The sequence below is a fragment of the Hyperolius riggenbachi genome, chromosome 11, assembly GCF_040937935.1.
Source record: "Hyperolius riggenbachi isolate aHypRig1 chromosome 11, aHypRig1.pri, whole genome shotgun sequence".
In the NCBI taxonomy this organism is placed as follows: Eukaryota; Metazoa; Chordata; class Amphibia; order Anura; family Hyperoliidae; genus Hyperolius; species Hyperolius riggenbachi.
Window position 1 is genome coordinate 132,828,940 of NC_090656.1, and position 27,809 is coordinate 132,856,748.

Below are 27,809 nucleotides of genomic sequence, written 5' to 3' on the forward strand. Positions count from 1 at the left end.
GTATACTTGATCGGATCGGCCGCCGCTAACGACGCGCTCCCTACCCGCGGGCGATCGACGGTAATTTCCTGCACGCCGCAATCGACGGACCGATCCGATTTCGGGAGAAAATCGGATCGGCGGGTGCGTTTAGCACGAACGATTGGCAGCAGATTCAATCCCAGTGATCGAATCTGCTGTCGAAACAGGCGCAAATCGGGCCAGTGTATGGCCAGCTTAAGACCACCATATAACAGTCAATCTAGATCTAGACTGCAGTCTATGCGAGGTGGGCCAGATAAGAACTCCACTGTAATATACAGCCCAATTATCTAGATAGTGGCAGACATAACATCCCCCCCTTACTAGCAAACAATCACCCAATAATCAAAATATTTTGCTTAACTACTTCAGGCTTCAGTTGTTTTCACTTTATGCATCCGAGCAATGTTCACCCATTCATTAGCCTATAACTTTATCACTACTTATCACAATGAACTGATCTATATCTTGTTTTTTCCGCCACCAATTAGGCTTTCTTTGGGTGGTACATTTTGCCAAGAGCCACTTCACTGTAAATGCATTTTAACAGGAAGAATAAGAAAAAAAATTATTATTTCTCAGTTTTCAGCCATTATAGTTTTAAAATAATACATGCCTCCATAATTAAAACTCACGTATTGTATTTGCCCATCTGTCCCGGTTATTACACCGTTTAAATTATGCCCCTATCACAATGTATGGCGACAATATTTTATTTGGAAATAAAGGTGCATTTTTTCCGTTTTGCATCCATCACTATTTACAAGTTAAAAAAAAAATAAAAAATAGAAATATTTCATCTTTACATTGATATTTAAAAAGTTTAGACCCTTAGGCCCGGTTCACATTAGCGGCTGCTATCCGGAATCGCCGTGCCGGAGCCGTGCCGGAGCCGGACCGCATGCGGACCGGACGAAACGGACGCACGGCATAGCAATGAAAGTCTATGCGACCGTTCACATGCGTCCGTTTCGTCCGGAGCCGGAATGTTGCATCCGGCCAATGGAAACCAATGAGAACCGGAGAGCGCACAACACACTGGCTATAAAAACCGGATGTTGTACCACACTTCCTATGCTGACTCTATGGTATGGTGGCCATTTTGGATGGGGACCACATGGCACCAGCGTTCACAGAGTGGAGCAGCAGTGACTTCATGCTGGAGCTCTTTGGCAGCAATATGGAGCAGGATCTGTCTGATAGCGAGGGGGTGAGGCCCTACACATCAGAAGACCTCATCCTACAGGTGCAGCAGGTACCAGCCCTGTGGGACAAGGGGGATGCGGACCACAGCAACATCAAAAAATGCAGAGGCCTGTGGAAAAAAATTGCCAAGCTGTATGTGGAGGACTTTGAGAACTTGAGCAAGAGACAGCAAGGCACAGAGGGTATGTTGACTAGAAGTTTTTTGGGGGGGGCTTGTGGTTTAAGCTTGTGATGTATTCCACTTTTGCTATGGATTTGTGTCACCCACGTGTTGCCCACCCACCTGTTCCCCACCCACCTGTGATGTATCCCACCCACCTGTACCCCACCTGTGATGTACCCCACCTGTGCTGTATCCCACCCACCTGTGATGTATCCCACCCACCTGTACCCCACCTGTGATGTATCCCACCCACCTGTACCCCACCTGTGATGTATCCCACCCACCTCTACCCCACCTGTGATGTATCCCACCTGTGATGTATCCCACCCACCTGTACCCCACCTGTGCTGTATCCCACCCACCTGTGATGTATCACACCCACCTGTACCCCACCTGTGATGTATCCCACCTGTGATGTATCCCACCCACCAGTACCCCACCTGTGATGTATCCCACCCACCTGTACCCCACCTGTGATGTATCCCACCTGTGATGTATCCCACCCACCTGTGATGTATCCCACCCACCTGTACCCCACCTGTGATGTATCCCACCCACCTCTACCCCACCTGTGATGTATCCCACCCACCTGTACCCCACCTGTGCTGTATCCCACCCACCTGTGATGTATCACACCCACCTGTACCCCACCTGTGATGTATCCCACCTGTGATGTATCCCACCCACCAGTACCCCACCTGTGATGTATCCCACCCACCTGTACCCCGCCTGTGATGTATCCCACCTGTGATGTATCCCACCCACCTGTGATGTATCCCACCCACCTGTACCCCACCTGTGATGTATCCCACCCACCTGTACCCCACCTGTGATGTATCCCACCCACCTGTGATGTATCCCACCCACCTGCGATGTACCCCACCTGTGCACATAAAACATACACAATGACCAATTATTATACATCAATTTATTGTAAAAATTATACATTTAAAATCACTCAAAAACTTGAAACTCCAAAATAAACACATTTCAACAAAACATATTAAAAACCAAACATTCACCCTCGTCCTGGTGGTGTGGTAAAATAAAGTCTCAGTTGGTCCCTGTTCCGCAGTGACACTACCCTTGGCCTGGTTGCATACCTCCGCAGGGGCATTAGTGGAAGCACATTCGGGGGTTCCGGAGTCTCTCTTTCCTCCTGCCGCACAAAGTTGTGGAGGATGCATGCTGCCTTCACCACGACAACTGCGTTTGCCGGTTTCAGCAGCATGGGCGTGTGGAACACCCTCCACTTTGACACCAGGATCCCAAATGTGCACTCCACCATTCTCCTTGCACGGCTCAACCGAGCATTGAAGTGTAGCTGGCTGGCATCAAGTCCCCTGTCTGAGTACGGACGCATTACATGGTCGGACAGGGCGAAGGCCTCGTCCCCCACAAACACATAGGGGTAGGCCGGTGCCCTTGTCCCAGGCCAGGGTCTGTCACGGGGGAGACGCAGTCTGCCTTCCTCCATCAGCCGGCAAAGGGTCGTACGCTGGAAAATTCCAGAGTCATTGGAACTACCGTACGACCCCACATCCACGTACACAAACTTGTAGTCCGCATCTGCCACTGCCATTAGAACAATGCTGAAGTATTTTTTATAGTTGAAATAATGGCTGCCACTCCCCAAGGGTTTCTGAATCCGGATGTGTTTCCCATCCAGTGCGCCAACACAATTAGGAAACTTGCACTCGGTCCAGAAGCCCTGGGCGATCTCCTCCCATTTCGTGGTGTCCGGCACAGGCATGTATCTGGCCCTCAGTCGCGTCCAAAGGATCCTCGAAGTCCTCACGACGATGCCTGCCACCGTGCTCTTCCCAATACGAAATGTGACATGTAGCGATGTATATGTTTGTCCAGTTGCGATGTACCTACAAGAGAAATAATCGAAATCAATTTTTCATGTCGTTACAGGAGAAAGGTTCAAGACAAGGTGGCGTAATATACGGGATGCATACGTGAAATGGCTACGGAAGAAAAAACTTGCCGAACGAAGTGGCAGTGGCGGGGGAAGGCGACAAAAAGACTACCAATTTGCCAAGCAATTGTCTTTCATCAATGCAAGCCTGGAACCTAGACTGTAAGTACCACTACTGTGGGCAGGAACTGAGAGCTCATTTACCATGACTTCGGCCATGTATTGCTATGGCCTCAATTCCCATGGCTAGCGAACTTTTCTCACAAGCTTTATCAAATGTTGGGTAGAAACGGTTGATAAAGTGATTGCTAGTGTTTGCTAGCTCTGTGAATTGACGCCACATGCTGTTTGGCACACCAATAAATATTGTTTTTATCTACAGGACTGAAGACAATTTGGAGCAAGAGGAACCGACCCAGGAGGCACGGTTCAGCAGTGAGGAGAGCTTGGTGGATGATGACGTCGCCGATGTAACCTATTGCCCCGAGGAGAGGAGTAGGAGGAGGGAGTCCTTAATCCCAACTCTCTCCTTTGATGATGACTTGGCAGAAGAGAGCTTGGATGTTGAGGTTGCAGGACCGAGTGTGGAAGAAGCTGAACCTCCACAATCGACCGCTATGGAAGCTCCAGGGGAACAAGAACAAAGTGAGGAGCACCGAGAGACTGCAGCACAACCAGCGCGCAGGGCAACCCCGACACAGGCCAGAGGACGGGAAGATGCTGCCACACCACCAGTGAGGACCACCACACCAGTGAGGCGTCGAGGTACCCTCCCCCCAACAAGGAGAGAGACAGAGTCCGAGATGTCCGGGGCTGTCTCCGGACTTCTCGGGATTCTTCAGAGCCACCAAACTCTCATAACCCGGCAGTTGCAAGATGAGGACAGGGGCCATATCATGGAGCAGTACAAGTCCCACATCACTTCACTGCAATGTGAGCTCGACGCTGTACATGGGCACTACAGGGACGAGCTTAAAATGATGCATGAGATGCACAGAGGAGAAATCGACCAACTGCGTGCGCAGCATCATCAGTCGGTGGGCCAGCTGCAGAACATGATGCAGCAAATGCATCAACAAAGCAAGGAACTACTGAAATTGCAGGCACACCCGTGTTTTCACACTGTGATGTCTCTAATACCATATCTGGAAAAGGTGCCTTCCCAAAACCTGATGGCGTGCCATTCCAATTTGCTGGAGGTGATTAAACAGCACATGGACACGCCATTATTGCAACCACCAATTTTTAGACCCCCACAACCAACAGCGGTGCCCACCTGGCAATCATCACAGATGTACACCGGCTACAGAGGCAGTCAATATGGGCCACCGCTGTCAGGGTCCAGCTCATCCACGACCAGCACCCAAGACAGTCCAGATTTCCAGGCAGCAACTCCCACCTTTTCTAGTAGTGGTGCCGATACAATTTGAAAAAAAAAGTCAAATTGTTCCTGGACATGCTCCTCTGAATACCTCCGATCCTCGGAGGAAGGATACCATCACAGGGCTTTTTAGCCCAACCTTTTCCCTGCCCCATCTCCTTCAACCAAGGTTCAGAGGTGTTCAGATGACCATGTCAGGGAACTTTTGGTTTTGCTGGACTTGAACTTTAGGGCCTGGTGTCCCCGAAAGACACTACCTGGGTCACAACCTTGTGCCTGTTGCACTGCACCTGTAGTCCTGCACCTGTGCCTTTGATTCCTCTTGTTCCTTACTTTGTTGTTCCTAATCACTTGCACAAGACCCTTGGAGCCATGGGTGAAGGACACCTTCACTGGTCGGTGAGAGGCCTAGCCTTTTCACTGACCTGTGTCCTTCATCCATGGCTCAGAGGGTCCTGTGCCAGTGGTTAGGTTTTAGAAGCACTAATAATTTAGGGCCTGGTGTCCCCGAAAGACACTACCTGGGTCACAACCTTGTGCCGGTTGCACTGCACCTGTAGTCCTGCACCTGTGCCTTTGATTCCTCTTGTTCCTTACTTTGTTGTTCCTAATCACTTGCACAAGACCCTTGGAGCCATGGGTGAAGGACACCTTGACTGGTCGGTGAGAGGCCTAGCCTTTTCACTGACCTGTGTCCTTCATCCATGGCTCAGAGGGTCATGTGCCAGTGGTTAGGTTTTTGAAGCACTTCAATTTTAGGGCCTGGTGTCCCCGAAAGACACTACCTTGGTCACAACCTTGTGCCTGTTGCACTGCACCTGTAGTCATGCACCTCTGCCATCGGTTCCTCTTGCTCCTCACTTTGTTCTTGTTCCTAACCACTTGCACAAGACCCTTTGAACCATGGATGAAGGACACCTTGACTGGTCGGTGAGAGGCCTAGCCTTTTCACTGACCTGTGTCCTTCATCCATGGCTCAGAGGGTCATGTGCCAGTGGTTAGGTTTTTGAAGCACTTCAATTTTAGGGCCTGGTGTCCCCGAAAGACACTACCTTGGTCACAACCTTGTGCCTGTTGCACTGCACCTGTAGTCATGCACCTCTGCCATCGGTTCCTCTTGCTCCTCACTTTGTTCTTGTTCCTAACCACTTGCACAAGACCCTTTGAACCATGGATGAAGGACACCTTGACTGGTCGGTGAGAGGCCTAGCCTTTTCACTGACCTGTGTCCTTCACCCATGGCTCAGAGGGTCCTGTGCCAGTGGTTAGGTTTTTAAAGCACTTCAATTTTAGGGCCTGGTGTCCCCGAAAGACACTACCTGGGTCACAACCTTGTGCCTGTTGCACTGCACCTGTAGTCATGCACCTCTGCCATCGGTTCCTCTTGCTCCTCACTTTTTTCTTGTTCCTAACCACTTGCACAAGACCCTTGAAACCATGGATGAAGGACACCTACACTGGTCGGTGAGAGGCCTAGCCTTTTCACTGACCTGTGTCCTTCATCCATGGCTCAGAGGGTCCTGTGCCAGTGGTTAGGTTTTTGAAGCACTTCAATTTATTAGGGCCTGGTGTCCCCGAAAGACACTTGGGCAGCTATGCCCTACAACTCTTCCAGCACAAAGTTGGTGGTTGGTGTTCCTTAAAACTGACCGGGCTATACCATAGATATGTTATTTTTTTGTCTTCCATGTTGGAAGAATGTTTCCATGTTGGAAAGTGGTTGTTTTTGCAATAAAAAAATTTTGTTTTTACATACCTCAGTGTGATGAGTAGTTGTTCTTGTGGTGTGACTGCTCTCCTGAACGTGGTATCCTTCTTCCTAAGGTCATCCTTTACCATCTCCAAAAGGGTATCAAACCTGTCAGGAGATGGAAAGGAAGAAGCTGTAAAGTATGTTGTGGGACAAGGTGTTGGGTGGAGGATGGGGGAGGTGTGTTTACAGAGGTTTGGGAGTGTTGTGGAGGGTGGGGGTGTACTGTATAGCTAGGTATACAGGGGTGTGGGGGTCAGGGTGGTGTGTTTAGCTAGGTATACAGGGATGAGGTGTTGTGGGGGTGAGGGTGGGGTGTTTAGGAATGGTGGGGGTTGGTGTATTTAGGCCTATATACTTACAGGGGAATAGACATCCGAGTGTAGCTGTAGAACTTCTGTGGGTGTCGTCTGAGGTCCCGGTAGAGGGCCTGGAACTCTCCCTTCCTCTGCCTCCTGGCTAGTAGAGGGTGCACCCACCATCTCCTGCGAGGAGCACGCCTTCTCCCCACATAGTAGTAGGTAAACAACAGGAAGGAGAGAATTCCCAGGTAATAAGCGTAAAAAATGACTGGATCCATGGTCCCAACTGCTGTCTCTGTATCCAAGGATGGTCTCCACACGTCCAGCTGTCTCCAACAATGACCCCAGAGCTTCTGCTGACCTCCCAGAACCCCAGGTATTTATACAGGTTGTTATCTCTTTAAGAATCCGGATCCGGACCGGAACCGTGTTCATACCGCACGGAAACCGTATGCAACCGGACCGGATCCGGACAGGAACCGTACGGTTCAGGTCCGATCCGGCTCCGGTGCGGTCCGGACATCCGGTGCGGTTTTTGCAAAACCGCAAGTGTGAACGGGGCCTTAGGTAAATATTTACTTTTTTTTATTATTTACATGGTTTTTTTTTATATTAAACATGTACGCTTAGAGGGACGCATGGGGACGCTAGAGCCAGAAAAAGCGAAGCTTCCGAGAGAAGCTGTTGCTTTTTCTGCGGGGGCGAGGAATCAGTGATCGGGCACCATAGCCCGATTCACCAATTGCCTGGCTAACGAACCGCGGGCCGGGAGCACGCGCACGCGCACATGGCCTCCTGGACGTAGCTAGTACGTCCAGGAGGCGAAAGTAGTTTAGTCAGGAAAAAAAAATAAAAGGTGCAGTGCTTAAAAGTGCATTGAAAAGCGACAAACAGGTATAGGCCAAGGCTCTGTATTGTAGTGGAGTTCTTATCTGGCACACCTTGCATAGACTGCAGTCTAAATATAGATTGACTGTTATATGGTGGATTTAGTTTACTTACTAATGAGTGCAGAGTGTAATACGGAATTACGCTACACCTGTATTCCTTTGGGTGAGCCTTATATTCTGGGCAACCCACAAGTTATATGTGTCATACACCCCTACCAGTGTCATATCCCCTCCTCTTATGTATGTTGTTGGTGATGGTGTTATAGCCTTAATTTTTATAGTAAAAGACCTAATAAAAGTTCTATCCTAGGTATTATATTACCGTTGTCAAAGGGGCCAATAGGGATTAGGTTATCCCAGTGTTTGTGCAATACATTTTCTCCTCAGGTAATCGCCCCGTGTCTGATAATCTGTGTCATTGGTACAGTTCCATCTGAGGCGACAGAACTGACTTCTAGGTATCTTGCTGATCCATCTTGGGTGATGGCAGCGGTCTTTATGCAAAAAGGAATTCCCTGCGGTGGGTTTAAAGTGGGTGTGTGATATGATACACCCTTGTGGATCATGTTCCAGATCTAGGAAGATGATCCTATTTTTATCCTTCACAGAGGTAAATGTTAACCCATACATGTTCTGATTACAGAAATCATGAAACTATTCAAAGCTTTCTCCAGGGCCGTCCCACACAATAAGCACATCGTCTATATATCTGAGGTAGAGAGTGAGGCTCGCTCCAAAGGGGTTGTCATTCCAGATGTGATGCTCTTCCCAAAAAGCCATAAGTTTACTAAACTGTGAGCGAACCCCACTCCCATCAACGTTCCGCATGTCTGAAGAAAAAAATTCCTGTTTCTTGACACCCACCTCCTCCCCTTTTCACTTTGAATCGCCCACAGATCCACCTTGAACGACACCCCGCACTCATTTTGGAGCCAATTTCAGCTCCTATTTAAACTCACCATGTGCGTGCTGGATATGTTACCTGATGAAGGAGTGGATACGCCAAAATGCGTTGTGACGTTATCCAGGACACGTTTCGCACCTCGGAGGAACCTCTGGTCTTTCACCATCCAGACCTGGACAGCTACTGGCCAAAGCCGTCCCCAGGTTACCACCATTCGGTTGTTGCAGAGAGGGCTGTCACAGCCCAGTTACACACTTCAATTGCTTTTTATCTAGTAAGTGCAGCTTGTATACGCATTATTTTTATTCATTAAAGGATAACACACTAAGGAGCGCTCCTTCCTTTTTTATTCTGTTGATTAGCAAGATAACCAGGGAATATGCATAGTTTAAAACAAAATAAATATGGCAGCTTTCTTACCCCTTTCAGATCAGATGTACCTTAATAGAAAGTGGTCAGTGGGAGGGATTAGCAAGTATAGAAAATAGAGCATCCTCAGCATCTCCCTTATTGTATCCCCATAATTTCCACAGTTTTACAGTCTTTTTCTTTCTGTCATGAAGGGGTCATTGCAGTAAACAGATACACAGATGTCATAAAATTATATATGATTTTTGCAGACTTCTAACTAATGATAGAGAGATGAGAATTCTAGCATGTTCTGCACACTAAAGGAGCATGTATGGGCAGATCAATCAAGAATCAGATTCCTCTCTGATCAAACCAGAGGGTTAATCGGGCAGTAAAATCAGTAGATGTATGGCCACCTGAGATATACAAAAATTATGCTTAACCAGTTTGGGACCATGTATAGTTAAAACTACGCCACACTCGTGGCTGCCTAAGCCTGATGCAGCGTAGTTTTAATGCCGCCCGATCCCGAGCACAGAATTTAGCTGTCTTAAGACAGCTGAGTTCTGAGCCGTTTTCATTGGCTCCTTACCTCCTGATCACTGAGCCAATCACAGTGATCAGGAAGTGTACAAAGATAAAAAAAAAAAGTTTGGACTTTAAAAGGAACCAGAGCATTCAGTCTGAACAGAGTTAAAGCTCTAGTTCAGGTAACTGAATATTATTTTTAAATTAAGTATGCATAAAGCAACAATGTGGTTGTTGCACAGAGGGAAAAACAAACAAAAAACAAAAACCCCATCTGCTTCATTATATCAGAGTTTCTGTTGGACTAACAGCTGCCACCCAAGTCTGAAACACTCAGCAGTTGGTCACATGCATAAACTAATGATTGCTGTATCAGCTAAAGCTCCGCCTCCCTACTGACTACCAGCCTATCATGGCTTCATAAAGACTGGGGAAGGGAGGGAGGAAGCAGACAGAGAATCTGTGAATTGATGCGACAGGTAGTCTACTATTTGGCCTGGTAAACAGTGCATTTTTAGGCCCCTTGCACACTTACCGCGTTACATCATGGTACACAAAGCCGCAGCGAGTTGCTTTGAGTGCAGCGCACGACTCTATGGGAGTCAAGGACAATGCAAACAATCTTTTAAGACATTCGCAGTAGCGGTGTGGAGATCATGGGAATTGAAGTATCATACTTCCTGTCTGGCAGTTAATACGTCACTAATTAAGCAGTGCAGTTAGCCGCAGGGCACAAAATGCATGTAACCATGCAATGAACTTAGGTGGGGTTTTAAGCCTCACGAAAAAAAAAAAAAATCATGCCGCACCATGTGTGACAGGAGCCTCAATCAAACTTTTTTTTATGCACAGTTCACATCGAAACATGTTATGGGTACAATACTATATGTGTATAAAGTTAGTATTCCACTTTCTAAAACAGGTTTTTATTTTTTTTTTCTTTTCAGCAATTTTTCATATGATACATTCCAATTTCCCCTTCATTAAGCTATTGACCCCCCTCTCACCTGCATTCATAGCAATGCTCTCAGCTCCAGTGACAGAATGGTCCTTGGACATGCCTACAGACAAACCATGATCTGCTGAAGGAGTGGGCGCAGAACTGTACAGATACCCTGTCTGCTGTGCTATTCCAGCATTTTCTGACATGTGATCAGAGGATGCTGAGAAGAAACCACAAAACCAGGAAAAACATGAAAAATCAATAAGGCTCCAAGCTTCTTCATATTAGAGAAAGGTGATGGAACTCACAATTAATAACTGACCAATCCCTGTAATCTGTGACATCTTGCTCCGATACCTCATCTAAAGGCTGTACCTCTTCAATCTAAGTAGGAGAAAAGGATGCATTGATAACCATGATATCATAAAAAGGTAGCAACAGATGAGGTTCTCTTAGGGCCGATTTCCACTAGCCGGCGTGCTTCTTGCGATTAAGATTCGGGACAGAAAATGTATGAAAGTGCATGCTTGCAAAATTAACAAGGCAAACCTCACTAAAAATAAAGCAAAGAATGATTATAGTGCTCACTAGGAAACATGATTTATGACTTACCAAAGGCAGACCTAGTCCTGCTCTTGCCCAGTTGACCGTTGAGAGTTTATCCCGCAGAGTGGAAGCCACAGGACTCACTAGATTGCTGGGGGGAAAGATGGGCCCCTGGCAGCTGGGGCATTGATATCCAGCAGGTGCGGTGTTTGGTGGTAGTTGGGAGGCCAGATCATTCAGACAGGACCAGTGAAATAGATCTGAAATGAAGTTCAAAAAAAAGACTAAAATGTATTCTATGTACACAAATAGAAGTGGCTACTTTTAAGTTCAGCAGGTGACAAGACACACACAAACACACATACACAACTTTATTTGATGAAGAAAAGCTCGTACCATAACAGACAAGGCGAGCAGTCTCCTTAGAGGACAGTAGTGTGTTGCAGAGACGACAGTTTGGGTTGTAATCACTGTCCTGAAGCCACTGTAGGTATGACTGTACAATACACTGGAATAGAAAACAGAATTATTTCAGTACTGAGGAAATGATCGACTTACAGATATAAAAGTTTGCATTGTTAGCAAGGCCTCGTTCACACTATTGGCTCGATTCACAAAGCCGTGATCAATTATATCACGGTCGCGATATGCTTAGCGGCGGGTTAGCGCGCATAAAAGTAAAGGTTTGCGCGCATTCAACTTTCACCGTTCATGCACTAACCCATATTTTAGCGTGTGAACGGGGAAAGTTAATGCGCACAAACCATTACTATTATGCGCGCAAACTTGTACATGCGCTACCCGCATGTTAAGCATATCACGGCTGTGATATCATCGATCACGGCTTTGTGAATCGAGCCCAATATGTGTTGCCGTGCGCACTTGGGCATGGTGTGTGACAAACAGGAACATAAGACATTTTGATGAACAGACTACATGCGCTGTGCAGTAGTGCAATTGACTATCACACTACTGCATGCATTTTTCAGCAAAGCACAGCGCTGACCAATTCTCTGTTACATAGTTATTTGGGTTGAAAATAGACATACGTCCATCGAGTTCAACCAGAGAACAAAGTACAACACCAGCCCGCCCCCTCACATACCCTGTTGGTCCAGAGGAAGGCGAAAAACCATTACAAGGCATGGTCCAATTAGCCCCAAAAGGGAAAAAATTCCTTCCTGTAGTGAATGGGATCACCAGCACAACGCACCGCAGCACAGATGCCATGCGATTGCATCCGTTGCGTTCCAATCGAAGGGCCATCTGCACTTAAGTGTGAGCAAGGGCTAACACATTGTAAGAACAAAAATCTGAAATGCATTCACTAATCTACCATTAGAGAAAGAGAGAGAGAAAAAAAAAGCAAACAGGCAGACCTCTACAACCCCTTTCCCACTGTTTTAGTAGTGCCTGGCAAAACCACCCGGAGCACACCATGGTGAAATAAAATTCAGGAGCTTTATTATTAGGCACATCCAACAGACAAAGGCCACCGACGCATTTCAGACACACTGGTCCTTTTACATCGTTACATAGTTATAGAGTACGTCCATCGCTCAGGGAAACTCTGCCAAAGGAAATAATGGCGCCGCCGGCCGAATCGCTTGCCCTAGCAATTCGTCCGACATTGCCATCAGTTTTTGTGCGGGAGGCAGCGAATCCCATAGCTGTGCATGGCACGGCTTCTGGGATTAGTCTGTGTATCCGCAGACCTGGAAGTGCCACTACGCGTCTCGCAGCCGCGCACGGTGGCTAGGGGAAATGGGCCCTTAAAGGGGAACTTCAGCCTAAACAAACATACTGTCATCAAGTTACATTAGTTATGTTAATTAAAATAGATAGGTAATATAATCTCTTACCCACCCAGTTTTAAAAGAACAGGCAAATGTTTGTGATTCATGGGGGCTGCCATCTTTGTCATGGGGGCAGCCATCTTTTTGGTTGAAAGAAGGTGACAGGGAGCATACGACACAGTTCCAACTGTTCTGTGTCCTGATAACCCCTCCCTGCTCCACACGCTAGGCTTCAAATGTCAAATTCAAAATGTAAAAAAAAAAAAAAAAAAAAATTGCACCAAAACAGAACGAGAACAACAAAATCAGAAATCCCATCATGCTTTGCACAGCATCAGGGGAAAAAAAGCCTGGGCAGTTTTCTTCTGTGCAGCTAAAAATGAGGCTTGTATAAGAGAAACAAAGTTCTGATGCTGTGAAACTGTTAAAGAAACATCAGGCCTTTTTTAGTGCTGCTGAGTCAATTTTTAGTCCGGAGGTTCACTTTAAGGTTACAGACATACAGCAATAAGACAATACAGGAATACATGAAAACCAGATCACACAGCACAGTAGGAGTACAAAGCAATGCTTAGTCAGTCACTGGATGGAAGCATGGAGATTAAGCAAGTCGAGTTCACTTAAGAGTTCACCCAGATCCATAGGATGGGTGTACGGTAATGGAAGTGCGTGAACAGGTAGGAGACATAAAGAGGAGGACCCTGCCCGAAGGCTTACAATCTAGAGGATTAAAAGGACAAAGCGTTTTACGGGTCTCATCGCACTGCTTCAGGTCAATACAAGTGCCTTTAAAATATGGTCACAAGCATGGACGCTAGAAATACTATTATTATTTCTGGCATCCATGCTTGTGACCATATTTTAAAGGCAGTTGTATTGACCTGGAGAAGCAGGCTGAGACCTGTGAAACGTGTTATTTTAATGGTGCTGAATAAAAAATTTTTTAATCTTTTAATTTACCCTGTGGTTTGGGTTCTTCCTTCTGGAATGGTAAAGACCTCCTTCCACCATTTTATTATTTTTTTGTTTCATTACATTACCTATTTTTGGGCGTCTCCACCTCCCATGACTAAAGCCATACACTGGTTGATAGCCAACAGATAGATCCCTCTCTGATATATTTGGCTGCCCACACACTGCACAGATTTTGAATCGATTTAAGTATGAATTCGATTAAAAACCTGTGGAGCTGTCGCTGCCGCCACCTGCCTTGCCGCCCCCAGGCCTCTCCCCCCCCATTTGGGCTCTCCAGCCATCGGCAATAATCTCACGTGTCCGACAGCGTGAGTCCCCGGGTCATTGCTGTCACTTCTTCTGGCATTCTCTTCACTTCCTGTACCGACCAGTGGCGAGCCGAAGTTCAAACAGTAGAGGGAGCTCTACTGTTTAAACTTCGGCTTGTCACAGGACAGGACAAGAAATGAAGAGGACATGAAGGAGAAGGTCAGCCGAAAGAAGTGGCAGCACGGGCCCCAGCCAGACAGGTGAGATTATTGCTGCGTCAGTCTCCACTGAATCTAATGCCGTTAACGACGTGCTCCCAACCCTAATTTTCCCTCTGGACTGATCAACTCGGCCGAACGAATTTTCCTGAACGATTAAATAGCAGATTCGATCACAGCGATCAAATCTTCTGTATATCTACGGGAAATCGACCTAGTGTATGGGTACCGGACCTATGTGTCTGAAACATCAGCTGCCTTCGTCTGTTGGATGAAGGGTTGCAACAGTATGATAACCGTCAAACAAAATACCACAGTATGACAGTATTATACAATTATTTGGACCCAGCCCCCCCTTACATTAAATAATATGCCCCCCCCCCCCACCCCAGTAGTAGGTGGCCGGAGCATAGCTAGCCAGGGATAGGTGTAGCCAGTAGTAGGTGGCCGCAGCATAGGCAGCCAGTGATAGGTGGATCCAGTAGTAGGTGGCCGCAGCATAGGTAGACAGGGATAGGTGTAACCAGTAGTAGGTGGCCGCAGCATAGGTAGCCAGGGATAGATGTAGCCAGTACTAGGTGGTCGCAGCATAGGTAGCCAGTAGTAGGTGGCTGCAGCATAGGTAGCCAGAGCTAGGTGTAGCCAGGATAGGTGGCCACAACATAGGTAGCCAGAGCTAGATGTAGGCAGGATGTGTTGAGGATGGTGGGTGGGGCCTGAAGCTCCTATACGCATGCTAAATTATTAGCCCACATTGTTTTAACACCCACCTTTGGTGGCAGTTTGGGGTGAGTGCTGTATAGGTGCAATGCTGGGTCTGTTGCTATGGTGGCAGAGTGGGGTTTGGAGAGAAGGGATGACGCACATCGCTCGACAGAGCGGGTGTCTTTTTCTCTAGTGTTGCAGATGTACTGGAGCAGAGAGGAAATTTTGACTGCAATTCCACTTTTAAAATGTTCCACTTTAAGAATGGAGATGAAAAAAACGATAGCAATCTTTTTAAAAGTAGATAGTGAATTTGTACTTGCAAGCATATTAATTAAATAAACTACATACAAATGGGCAAAAATTTAGCACTGAGAACACTCACCTTGGCATGATTGGCTACCAGACAGTGTTCACAAACATTGACACGGTGTTCAAAGCAGAAAAGATTTGTTACTTTCCTTTTGGGACATTTGCAGAGACCCATATTGCCCCCCTGCAAGACATAAAAAAACATAAAAAAAAAAAAAAAAAAAAAAACTTAGAAACAATAAAGGTTTAGTATACTTCTATTTAAGGAAGTTTAAAAATATTGCCTATATGGATAGTCAACTATCGACAAATTTGTGCTGAACTCTACCCTTGTGAAACTTTCCCACTCAGTGTTCTTCCCAGAAATTTTTTCCAGCCGGGTGGCATGAAAAAGTAGCCGGGTGGGGTGCGACGGGAAAATGTATGGGATATTTACTACCACGTCTCACCCTCAAACCACCCCCACCCATATATTGCTTACCTACTCATTGGTGGTGAGTGCCCACTATTATTATTATTTCTTAAGTATTTATATAGCGCAAATTCCGCAGCGCTGTACAGCGTATATTGTCTTGTCACTTAACTGTCCATTAAAGTGGCTCAGTCTAGTCCCTACCATAGTCATATGTGTGTATTGTGTAGTGTATGTATTGTAGTCTATGGCTAATTTAGGGGGAAGCCAGTGAACTTATCTTATGTTTTTGGGATTTGGGAGGAAACCGGAGTGCCCAGCAGAAACCCATGCAGACACAGTGAGAACATACAGACTCCATGCAGATAGTGCCCTTCTGATTATCTCCCTGCAGCAGTACTGGTAAAAGCAGGGACATGTGAGCCCTTTGTATCATCTGAAAGGCGACTACATGCTGTGAGCAGACCCAGAGCTGTGTATCAGCGTTGGTTATAAATTGAAGCCACACTGCTACACAGCCCTGTGCAGGTTTACAGCGCATGGCTGCCTGTCAGATGACACAGAAAATACTGTTCTTTACCTAAATGTATCTGTGCTGCAGCAGTGGAGATCTGCTATACAGTATAGAAAAAGCAGTGAGGTCTTGTAGCAATGGTGCCTCTGGGGAAGGAATGGTTAGGACTAGTGGTGGGTGAAAGCAGAGGATACAAGGTACAGACCTTTTTGAAAAATGCTGGGCAGAGGTGGCAAGATGGATGCAGACTGCAGTCCAATCAAAATGTTTTTTTTTTTTCCATTTAGCAGTAAAGGAACTGGCCCTCACCTCCCGCACAGACAGTGCACTAGGAATTGAGGAAACTATAATGGCTCAGCCTCTCCTGCTATATATAGGCATGAATGAACTCTGTGTGACCTGGTCAGTGATCACAGGAGTCAGACCAGAGTAAGCCCCGATGGAATGTGAGGGACAGCATTTACTGAGAGGGCTGCCGTGCTCCATTAGCTGTGAGGTCTAGAGTGTGACTCGCTTGCTTCTAGCGTAACCATGCTGTCCCAGCTATCAGAAGAATACGGAGGACAGCAGTAGCTGGAGGCGGAGCCTGACACGCTGGACGCTTGCAGAGAGAAGTAACCTGGCTGTGAGGAGTACAGACCGAGGGAGAAGCTGTGGTATTTGGCAACCGTGAATGCATCAATAAATCCCCGGTCTGCCAAACCATGTGCATGTACCTCAATCGGCTCGAGTCTCCCTGCAATGTAAACTCCGGCAAGTAGACAGCCTCTAACACGCCCCCCACAGTCTGTAGGCTAGCGCAGATGGTCCCACCTCTCACCACGCGCTGAGCCAATTAATGTATGAGCCTGCCGGGAAGCAGAAGATTTTGTACGCAGACAAGCAGGGCAGATTCAGGACAGCGCTGGGTTTTGCCATTTTGCAAGAGAGCCCAGAGCGTCTTGATAGATCACGTGAAAACAGCCGGGCGGGGCTTAATTTCAAGTGGGCGGCCCGCCCACTTGTTTGATTCTGGGGAGAACACTGCCACTGCTGTTTAACCACTTCAGGATCACAGGTTTTTTTCCTTAAAAACCAAAACAACTTTTACATTTCAGCGCTCCTCCCATTCATTCAACGATAACTTTATTGTTACTTATCACAATGAAATGATCTATATATTGTTTTTTTCGCCACAAATTATGTTTTCTTTGGGTGGTAGTTTTTGCTCTGAATTATTTTGTTTTATATGCATTGTAAAGGGAATAAGAAGGAAAAAAAGAAAAAAAATGATTATTTCTCAATTTCAGCCATTATAGTTTTAAAATAAAATGTGCTTTGGTACATAAAACTCACACATTTTATTTGCCCATTTGTCTGGTTTATTACAACGTTTAAATTGTGTCCCTAGCACAATGTATGGTGATAATATTTTATCTGGAAATGAAGGGAGCATTTTTCCATTTAGGGATTTTTAATACTTTTTCACTTATTACAAGAACTTTTTTTGAAAAAATATACTCATGACATCCGTATTAGAAAAGTCCCTAAGGGAATTATGTAAAAAAAAAAAGATGATGTAATTTTTTTAACAAGTGTTTTATTTCTGTAACTGTGGGGCAGGGATAGAAGGGGTTAAAAGTAATAAAAAAAATAAATAAATAAAACTTTCTATGTAAAACAGTATAGTGGCATAAATAGGTGTATTTTACTTTTTGGCCACAAGATGGTGCTACTGAGACCATGTTTCTATTAATAGAACAAAGCCCAAAGGGTCTGAGAGCTTATGCAACATTAACAAGCTCTCCGAAGACACGGAACGGTGATCGGGATTGAGAATCAAAAGATTCTCACATCCTGATCACAGATGGAGGGGGCTGCGATGGTGGATCGATGGTAAACAGCGCGGGGATCGTGAATGCGACGGTAGGGCAGCAGTACGCATATCTACCCCCCTGATCCGCACGTGTAGTTTAAAGGGGCGTAGATATGCGTAACAAGGATCCTAAAGTGGTTAAAATGTACTTAAAGCGGATCTGAGATGAAAAATGAACTAAAACAAGTAACTTGTCTATATATCTTATCTAAAGTTTACACAGCAAATCTAGCTGCAAACAGATTTAATAGAAAATTATTATTTCTTCCTGTGATACAATGACAGCAGCCATGTTGTTTGTAAACATTACACAGAGGCAGGCTATCTGCATCATCATCACTCAGACTGTGAAAAAACCTAATCCCCCCTACTCCCCTCTGCCTCTGAAATCAATAGCTAGTAGTAACACCTCCTCCTCCTCCTCCTGCCCAGACTGAGCTCCCATGAGCCCTTGCTACTGCCAAGGTTCTCTGAAAACCTGTGGGCATGGTTTATTTAGTTTATAGGGAATTAGAGTAATAATAAAAAAAAAAATAAATAAAAGTATTTGGCTTGAGGAATGCCCTATAAACAATAGGAAAGGAACACAATTATGCAATGAGTAAAAGGTCACATCGGATCCACTTTAAATCCCAGGGGGGGGGGGGGGGAACCACATTTGTAAAGCCTAAATGCACAAAATATGAAAGCGCTGCACACAATAAAACCTGACAGGAGGTAGATAAATCCTCCCATTTATTTTAAAAGGCTAATGGAGAGAGTGCACTTTCTCCTCAGTTGGCAAACAATTTATATTGACGTATGTAGCATTTATCAGGCGCACATCACAATAAATAATGTCCTCAGCAGTATAAAAGAGCGATAGCAATCTTGTAAAACAAATCCACACTTCAGAGACATTCACCCAACTCTAGGGATGGGGCTGTCTTTAGGCTTTGTTCACATCTAAAATCGAAATCGCAAACACCAGCGTTTTGTGAATGATCTCCCCCCCCCCCCCCCCCGCGCTTACCTGCGAGCTACGATTCTTTTGTACAGCGCTTTTCAAAGCGTTTTGCAGAGCGATTCTATTTTTTCACTTCATGACGCAAATCAGGAAGTGAACTCTTTGACCCGGAAAAGAATAAATACAATGTATTTTTTCTTAAAAGCGCAAACATCGCACAAAGCGATTGTGAGCATTTCGAGTTTTTCCTATACCTTCCATTGTAGCAAAAACGCCCTAAAAATTGTACATGCAGCGCTTTGCTGAGCAGAAAGCAGACGAAACGCCGATATGAACTATCCCATAAGGATTCATTGCACTAGCGATTTTAGGCTTTTTTTTTTTTTTTTAATATAATCGGTGGCACTCAAAAAACCCCAAAACAAACGCAAAACGCCCTAGGTGTGAACAAGCCCTTAATGGGTGTGGAAGGGTAAAGGGTAGGGGGAGCATGACAGAAAGCTCTGGCTCCAAAGCTTTTGAGGTGCGTGGATCTTGCTGATCTGAGGTTGTGAGAAGAGTGGTGCAGTTTCAGCAAGTCCTTCATGTATCCAGAGCCCAAATAGTGTAGAGATTTAAATGTTAAAAGTCCAATCTTGAAGAGTATCCACTTAAGCCCACAGGGTTGTTTATTTCTTTGGGTGATACATTTTGCTAAGAATTAATTTATTCTAAATCCATTTTAAACATTGCTATGGGGTTTAATGTGGCCCTGTGTTTATTATAATGTACTCTTCCAGAAACATGCGATTCAATGGTTTTGTTATATTGATGATATATTTTGTGTGTGGGCGGGGCCACATTCGACCCTATTAGAGTTCGTTGATCAACTTATGGGTAGATGTATGGATATTAAATTTACTGTACACAGTTCTATGGAACAAGTTAGTTTCCTGAATACATTGGTTATGCGGAAGGAACAGAGACTGGTCACGGATCTCTATGTTAACGAGAACCTGATCTGAAAATAAAAAGTCAAAAATTACCATACACAGGTCATACTTACCTCCTGTGTAGTCTACTCCTCAATCTCTTTCTCCTCCCCTGCATCACATTTGTCCACTGTGATCAGTGGAATTCTCTGTCCTCCATTTTGAAAATGATCACTACCCCATAACAACTTCCTGGTCAGCACACTGTTAAACTGTAATATCACCCACTTGAGCCATAGCGAAACATTGACATTACCTTGCACATTCAGTTGTAACTAACCGCTGCTGACATATAACTGCAACTGGTATATTTCAGTTCTGACAAAATATTGTCAGAACTGGAAGGGATCACTGTAAGAAGAAATGGTGAGCTTCTGAGAGGAACTGACAGCGAGGTTAGTATGTAATATTCATTTGCAGCTACGTAATGTGTTTATTTTAAATAATTTTACTCACTTCAGGTTCTCTTTAAGCCCACGGATGTGAACTCCCTTTTACACTTCAGGAGTTTCCATCCTTCAAGAGATCCATTCCAGTCGGCCAATTTCAAAGAGTACACAGGATAGTTGAGGATGATGAAGTCACAGAGAATACAGGAGATGCATGAGAAATTTGTGAAGAGGATATCCTTATGAGATAGTGCAGGTGGCGAGAGACAGAGTACAGGGTAGCGGTGCTGAGAGAAGGGGCAAGCGCAGGGATGTGAGCGAGAGAATACCATTTGTAACAAGATACAATACACAGAGCTATAGTATAGCCAAATTAATTAAACGGCATTGGTATTTGCTCGCTGACAGCTTCCCTGACATACAGCAATTTAAGAGTCCCCCTCCTATCTCCTATAAAAGAGCTCCAAATCTGGGAGACCAATTGGTTCGGGCAGATTTTTGCCCTTCTGATAGAAGTGGTCAGTCAAAGTCTAATCACAGAGGTACTTTCCCATGTATGAATTGCATGCATTGCAATTCAGTGATCAGGGTTGAGCAAATAACACACCCCTACAGAGGCACTAAGATACATGGCTGTTTTACGCGCGATTCGTCGTATGTATTATATGCATTGAAATGTCTGGGTGGACTTCTGTACGTCTGTCAGACGACGCAAAAAATTAAGAAACGTTTATCGTCACATAAACATGCAATTAGGGAAGCTTTAAGTGACCAGGCAGTGGCTTATTTTAAACAGGCTAACCACCATGGGAGTCAACTCAGATACATGATAATTGAACAGGTAGGGCTCCTGAGGAGAGGAGGAGACAGGATAAAAAAATTGCTCTATGGAGAAGCTTTTTGGATCAAGAGGCTTGACACAATGGAACCACGAGGTTTGAACAGAAAGCTGGATTTGTTGCCATTCATTTGATTATAAGTTGGTATATTTGTTGTGTTCCTCTGCGTTTCCATTGTGTCCAGCCTTTGAAGAGGTTAGGGGTTCTTTTTATTTCTTTTATTGTATTTTTTTATCATGGACAGCGTGGATGACATTAACTTCTATATACTTACTGTCGTGCATTTATAATTCCTCTTTACTTTGGCACCGCAGCCTTGAGCATTTAAATTATGTCTGCATATATGCATATCCCTTGAGTGCTCTCCTTCATTGTCCTGTCCTAAATGATTATGCATCTCTTTGATCGTTTTAGTTTGATACATGGACTCCTTGCTATGAGAAACAGGAGGTCGCCTCCCATTGGCCGTCGTGGCTGCCTGCGCTCCCTCTATTAACATCTAGCAACACAGAATGGCGTTTTTTCCGCCGGCTGCGTCTACTGTTGCTAGGGAGACGCGGAGGACAGCGCTTAGCTCCGCCTCCTCCGCGTCACACAGAGATGTTCCCCATCAGGTCCGCCAGTGCGGCAGCCTGGTGGGAGTGACTTCTGTGATATCCCAGCCTAGAGGGCATGCTGGTAGGTCGGCTGCCAGTGGTGGAGGTGGGAGCTGTGGGTGTGAACTATGTATCTATAGCAGGTAACCTAGGAAGTTTCCCATCAGGTCTGCTTACAGTGGGGCCATAGCCATTGGCTAATATGTATATGCGATTGTGATTGGTCATACTTTGCACATGCTGGGTATTTAAGGAGGTATTATGTAAGTTGCAACTTGTTCATAGACAGCAGATCTTGATAAAGGGGCGGCTGCCCTTAAACGCTGCTTTTATTGTCGTCATGCTGACTATAAGAAAATAAAAGAGCAAAATATACTGGATGGTGCCGGTTCCTCTCATTTCCAAATCCATTTTAACAGGATTATTAACTACTTGCCGACTGCTCCACGCCAATTGGCGTGAGCAGTGCGGCAGCCCCAGGACTGCTCCACACCCATTGGCGTGAACGGCTGTCTATGGGGCTAACTGGAGATCACGCGCAGGCTGCACGCGCATCTCCTGCTCGGGGGGCGGCGCTCTCCCCCGCCTTCAGTCTCTGAGCGGCGATCACCGTTTGAGAGACTTAGACGGCGAAACTTTGTAAATCGCTGTGATCCGCAGCAGCACTGTACTGGGGACAGCCTGTGACACGGCTGTCCCCCTGGGACACAGGGAAGCGATCCGCTGTGATAGGCTGAAGCCTATCACAGCCAATCGCGCTGATTGGCTGGCGGGGGGAGGGAAGGTAATAACGTTAATTAAAATAAAGCCGGATTTTATTAAAAAATAACAAATATTTATAAAAACAAACAAACACTGGGGGGGGGGGGGGTTTACCAGACGAGAAAAAGGGGGGGGGGGAATCACTTGTGTGAGAGCAGCTTGGCCTTAAAGCTGCAGTGGCCTATTTAACTAAAAATGGCCTGGTCACTGGGAGGGGGGGGGGGGGGGGGAAATAACACTGCGGTCCTCAAGTGGTTACAGTGGTATTGTCACCATAAAAATCAAATTTCAACAGCAACTGGTCTGAGTGTATTAAGTTATAAAGGTGCTAATCCCGCATTCAAAAACTTGCAAAACGGTTTCTGCTGTTATGGTTTGTGGCTATCACATACTTTAGGAGCACTGTCCCTAGTGCCAAAGAGTTAAATGCTGGGAGTTCTTTTTATCTATAATATATTCCTCCTCTTCCATGTATTTCCCTGCCTAGCTGCTTATCAGAAACACCCTCTGATTACTTGTGTTTACAAGACAAAAATGGAATTGGGATGCGCTAGAGTGTTGTAAATTACTGACCCCTAAGGGGAGCCACTCTCTGTCACACTAGATACACCACAAAAAAGACTTGCAGAGAGTGTCTTCAAAACAGTATCAAAATTTTATTGAAGGATATCTTGAACACCCCCCACAACCACCCCTTATCCCCCCTTAAAAACACGGCCGTGTTTCAATTGGTCAGCTGACTTCACACACTCACATCCACACCACTCATAGTATTGCACAGACCGAGGTGGTATCACTGTACCCAATCTTCAATCACAAAGTGCCAATTCAGGTGCTAATAGGTGGCAACTGAGGAGCAAATTCCTGTCACTAATTGTGAAAAGGTCTTCAGCTGTAATATATCATATATCACACAGGGGGCTTGTTGAAACAGTAGCTTTATGAAGTTGGTAATCAGTTGGATTCATCTCAACTATGTATAGTAATGGTAACTGTCATTGAACCAGCCATCCGGTTAGAAGGTACTTGGTATTCAGATTCATACAACCTTGTAACTTGAATTGTACCACTCTCCACTGACTGCAAAGATGTCCACTGGCAGAACACAGTTTTTAGAAGCCAAGCATATGCACAACTTGTTCAAATGATGTCATTTTTCACAGCTTGTATTCACCAATAACGTCCAAAGCCACAATAAGCATGCCATGCAAAGCGGACATATGTAAGCAGATACGCGTCAGCGCCCTGCGGGCTCTCACCACCGCTCTTAGGACTGTCTCCGTCTGCCTCGTTGCCCAGCTGGCTGTCCACGGATCCAAGCTCCACTGTGCTATAATCCTCCAAGCCGGAGCGCTCCCCTGCCGCCACTCCACAGTGTGTCAGTACACGCCGCTGGTCGGCGTTCCGGTCAGCTGTCCGTGACGGCCGTGTCACGTGACTAGTTTCGCTTGGCTATCTCCAAGCCTTTTCAAACGCTGGTTAGGATTGGCTCTTGCCTCTTTCAATAAATAGTCACATGTCTGGTGCTCCTCCAATTAAAATACAGGCCAACTCTACCTAGTAACAAGTGATGCTCATAGTGAGCCTATCAGTGCTTCCTTCATACTGTTTAGTTGTCATTAAAGCTAAACTATAGCAAATCAGCAGTGTGTAAATTGCACTCATTTCATAGGCTCCAATTCACCCATTCACACATCCATATTCAATAGGACAGTGGACCCAGCAGATACCTAGCTATTTTGCAGGTTACCTTAGCCAAGAAAAGGGGCTTTTTTTTGGCGACCATAGATAGTAGTGCACACCCCGAGAGCCTGACCATATACATTCGCCTAAGACTCTCTTAGGTGCACACCCCATCTCCAGTCAGCCAACCCCTGGTGACAATTGAATAACCAACCATAGCCTTTTTATCCAAATAAAGTGACAGGCATCCCACTGCAGGCCGAAGGCCGCCGGGCCCCATAATGTAACACCTCGGCAACCTCGAACTACAGGGGCCACCACTCACATTCCTTATCAATCAGGTAAGAAAGGAACCAGGGACATATCAGTGTTTAGTCCCCTTGGTGACAACGTATGTAATCTAAAGATCCACCTGATTTCCATCTGTTTCAGTGATCTCTCATAGTCACCTCCTCTAGAAGATAACTTCATTTTATAAAAACCTTTGAATCTGATTTTCTCAGGATCACTATTATGAAATTTCATGAAATGTTCCCCAAGTGGTGAACCAATTGTTGCATTTTTCACATTACTAACATGTTCCTGAATACGAGATTTCAAAATTCGTGTGGTCTCCCCCACATATTTTAATCCACATGGACACATGATCATGTACAAGACAAATTTGCTATTACAGTTTATAAATGATCTTATACCAAACTCATGTCTTGATTCAGCATCAGAAAACACATTGCTCCTTTCAGCTAAATGACAAACGCTACAGTTTGAGCATGGGAACATCCCATAGGGACGTCTAGATTCACCCAACCACATTGTTGTGGGTGACGTCACCTTGGGCTGATAATCAGAACGAACCAACAAGTCACGCAGATTTGGGGCCCTCCTAGCCGTCATCTTAGGATAATCTCCCACTAGACGAGCTATTTTTGGATCAAGCTGGAGCAGGTGCCAGTGCCGAGAAAGAATACCTCTCAACTGATTCCAATGGGTCCCAAATTTAGTGATGAGTCGGATTGAACCATCCTTTTTCACAAGATTTTTCTCTTTCCGTTTAATCAGTGATTCCCTTGCTGTAGACTGTGCTCGCAGTTTTGCCTCCTGCAACAGTTCATCATCGTACCCCCTTTGGCGAAACCTGGTCGTCATAGCCTCAGCTTCACACACAAAATCAGTCTCCCTTGAGCAATTTCTGCGGATTCGCAGAAACTGGCCCACAGGGATACCTCGGATCTGAGTCCGAGGGTGAAAGCTAGAGGCATGCAACAACATGTTGCCAGCCGTTGGTTTTCTATAAGTACAGGTAGAGATACCCTCATCATCTTTCCTAATTAAAAGATCCAAAAAACTGATTTCCTTACTGTCAACCACATGAGTAAGTACAATATTACGATCATTCATGTTAAGATGGTCAAGGAATACCGCCAAGTCTGCTCTTGTACCTCGCCAGACCAGGAAGACGTCGTCTATGAAACTAATCCAACAGGCGGCGTGCGCCCCAAAAGCCACATTGCTATACACCTCGCTTCGCTCCCAAAAGCCGAGGTGCAGACACGCATAGGCTGGGGCACACGCCGCCCCCATCGACGTCCCCCTGATCTGGCGATAGAAGTTCCCCCCAAATCTAAAGCAGTTTCTCGTTAGCACAAACTCCAGTAGTTCAAGTATGAATTGTTTCCTCTCACTCTGCATCTGCTCTACTTCAGTGAGAAAGAATTCAATTGCCGCAATACCGATATAGTGTGGTATGGACGTATATAGGGCCTCAACATCGATACCCACCAATAGATCATCCGGATGAACCTGAAAGCCCTCCAAAAGGGTCAGTACCTCCCCAGTGTCTCTAGCGAAGGAGGGAAGTCTCTCGACAAGTGGCTTGAACACTTGGTCCAAAAACCTGCACACTTTCTTGAGAGGTCCCTCCACCGCCGACACAATGGGTCTGCCAGGTGGATGTGTTGTACTTGTGTTTACAAGCAAGGCTAAGGTGACTCCTTGATTGGATGTGTAAATATAAAAAAAAAAAAAAAGTGCAGTTACTAGTATACACCTCAGCGGGAGTATTTGAAGACTCTGGGAGGAGGGCAGCTAATGAATACATAATGAGCAAGAGAAGAGAGGGGGGGGGGGGGGGAACAAGATTCAGGGAGGATATGATGCCAGCATTAGCTTGGCAAGATGGCCACTGCCTAGAATAGGATTTTCTGCTTTTCCTTTATAAAATTCACAGGAATCATTACGTGGATAGCACAATACATCTGTTATGCAAGTAGAAGTAGTATTTATCTACTTATATATGTGTTTTTTATTTCTAGGTTAGCATGGGTGTCGCTTGTTCTTTAAGAAAGAAATGGAAAAAAAATCATTTTTCAGTTTTTGGCCATTATAGTTTTAAATTAATACATGCTACCGTAATTAAAACCCATGTATTTTATTTGTCCATTTGTCCCGCTTATTACACCATTTAAATTATGTCCCTATCACAATGTATGGTGCCGACATTTTATTTGGAAATAAAGGTGCATTTTTTCAATTTGCGTACATCACTATTTACAAGCCCATAATTTAAAAAATTATATTATTATACTCCTTTGACATGCATATTTAAAAAGTTCAAACCCTTAGGTAACTATTTAGGAGGTTTTTTTTTTTGTAATTGTAATTTTTTTTTTTATAAAAAAAATTATTTGGGTAATTTTTGGTGTGAGATGTAAACAGCTAATTTTAAATGTAAAAAAAAATGTACTTATTTAATAATAAATGGATGTGGGCGTAGTTTTACTATTTGGCCACCAGACGGCCACAGTCAAAAAGTCCTGGAAGCGTGATTGTATGCTTCCAGGAAGCATTAGGACGGGAAACTTTTTGTGACTCAGAAAAACAGCAGCCTTTGATAAGAGGCTGTCGATTTTTCTGCAGGGGGCTTCAATCAATCAATGAATGGGATCTATATTCCCATTCATTGATCGCTGGGCTAACGGCCGGCGGCCGAAGCGTGTGCGACCCGCGGGAGTGTGTGCAGCCTATCTGGACACAAAACAAGGAAAGAGGCCCCCATAAACAGCACCAGACTAATGAAATGAGAATTATGTAACAAACTTTACTGTATTCCAAAAAACCATCAATGGTAATAAAAACAATTATTAAAAAAGGTCATAACAAATGACCAATCGGGTCTCTCAATCCCATTTAATATTGGATAATAACATGTAATAAGAATAACAACATCTGGTTACTGATACAATATTCCAAATTAAAAAGAATCACCTCATCTATATTATATAGAAACCACACAAAATTGTATATGAGCAACGCTCTGTGTGAGGATTAACAATATGTTAATTCAAAGTGTGTATGTGCAAGGGGGACTTGGATGCTTAAGGTGCATAATAGTAGAGTGCCAATAAAGAAAGGCAGAAAAGTGGGGAAAGTGAATAAGTGGGATAAGTGGGATAACTGCCTGTGATAAATTGGAGTATATTGCACAATGCCCAAAAGGGGTAGAAGAATGGAGCAATAGAGCTAGGTGACTTACGTGCAGATGGAGGAAGCCATAGTGCAGCTAACCAGACACCAGGGAGGGAGAGAGGAGAGATGCCCGAACAACAGCCTATCTGGACGAGAATGTTCTCCAGATAGGCTTAAGTGGGTATTCTCCATTTTCCAGGTAGCCAGTGCAAT

General features: G+C 45.1%; 2 protein-coding genes across 2 annotated transcripts in view; both read right to left on the reverse strand.

Annotated features, from left to right (window-relative positions):
- Window positions 1–27,809, reverse strand: part of ZFPL1 (zinc finger protein like 1) — a 48,148-nt gene that overhangs the window by 13,141 nt on the left and 7,198 nt on the right. Inside the window, exons 2-6 of the mRNA XM_068261055.1 lie at window positions 15,238–15,348; window positions 11,306–11,417; window positions 10,976–11,169; window positions 10,672–10,747; window positions 10,428–10,583 (exon numbers count right to left, since the gene is read on the reverse strand). Of these exons, the coding sequence (XP_068117156.1) occupies window positions 10,428–10,583; window positions 10,672–10,747; window positions 10,976–11,169; window positions 11,306–11,417; window positions 15,238–15,339 (640 nt within the window). The 5' untranslated portion in view covers window positions 15,340–15,348. The remainder of the gene's footprint in view (window positions 1–10,427; window positions 10,584–10,671; window positions 10,748–10,975; window positions 11,170–11,305; window positions 11,418–15,237; window positions 15,349–27,809) is intronic.
- On the reverse strand, window positions 2,284–6,949 carry LOC137538213 (uncharacterized). The gene is made up of 3 exons (XM_068260252.1): window positions 6,808–6,949; window positions 6,452–6,553; window positions 2,284–3,267 (listed from the first exon to the last, which is right to left on the reverse strand). The coding sequence occupies exons 1-3, from the start codon at window positions 6,819–6,821 to the stop codon at window positions 2,409–2,411; spliced, it is 975 nt and encodes a 324-aa protein (XP_068116353.1). The 5' UTR covers window positions 6,822–6,949; the 3' UTR covers window positions 2,284–2,408.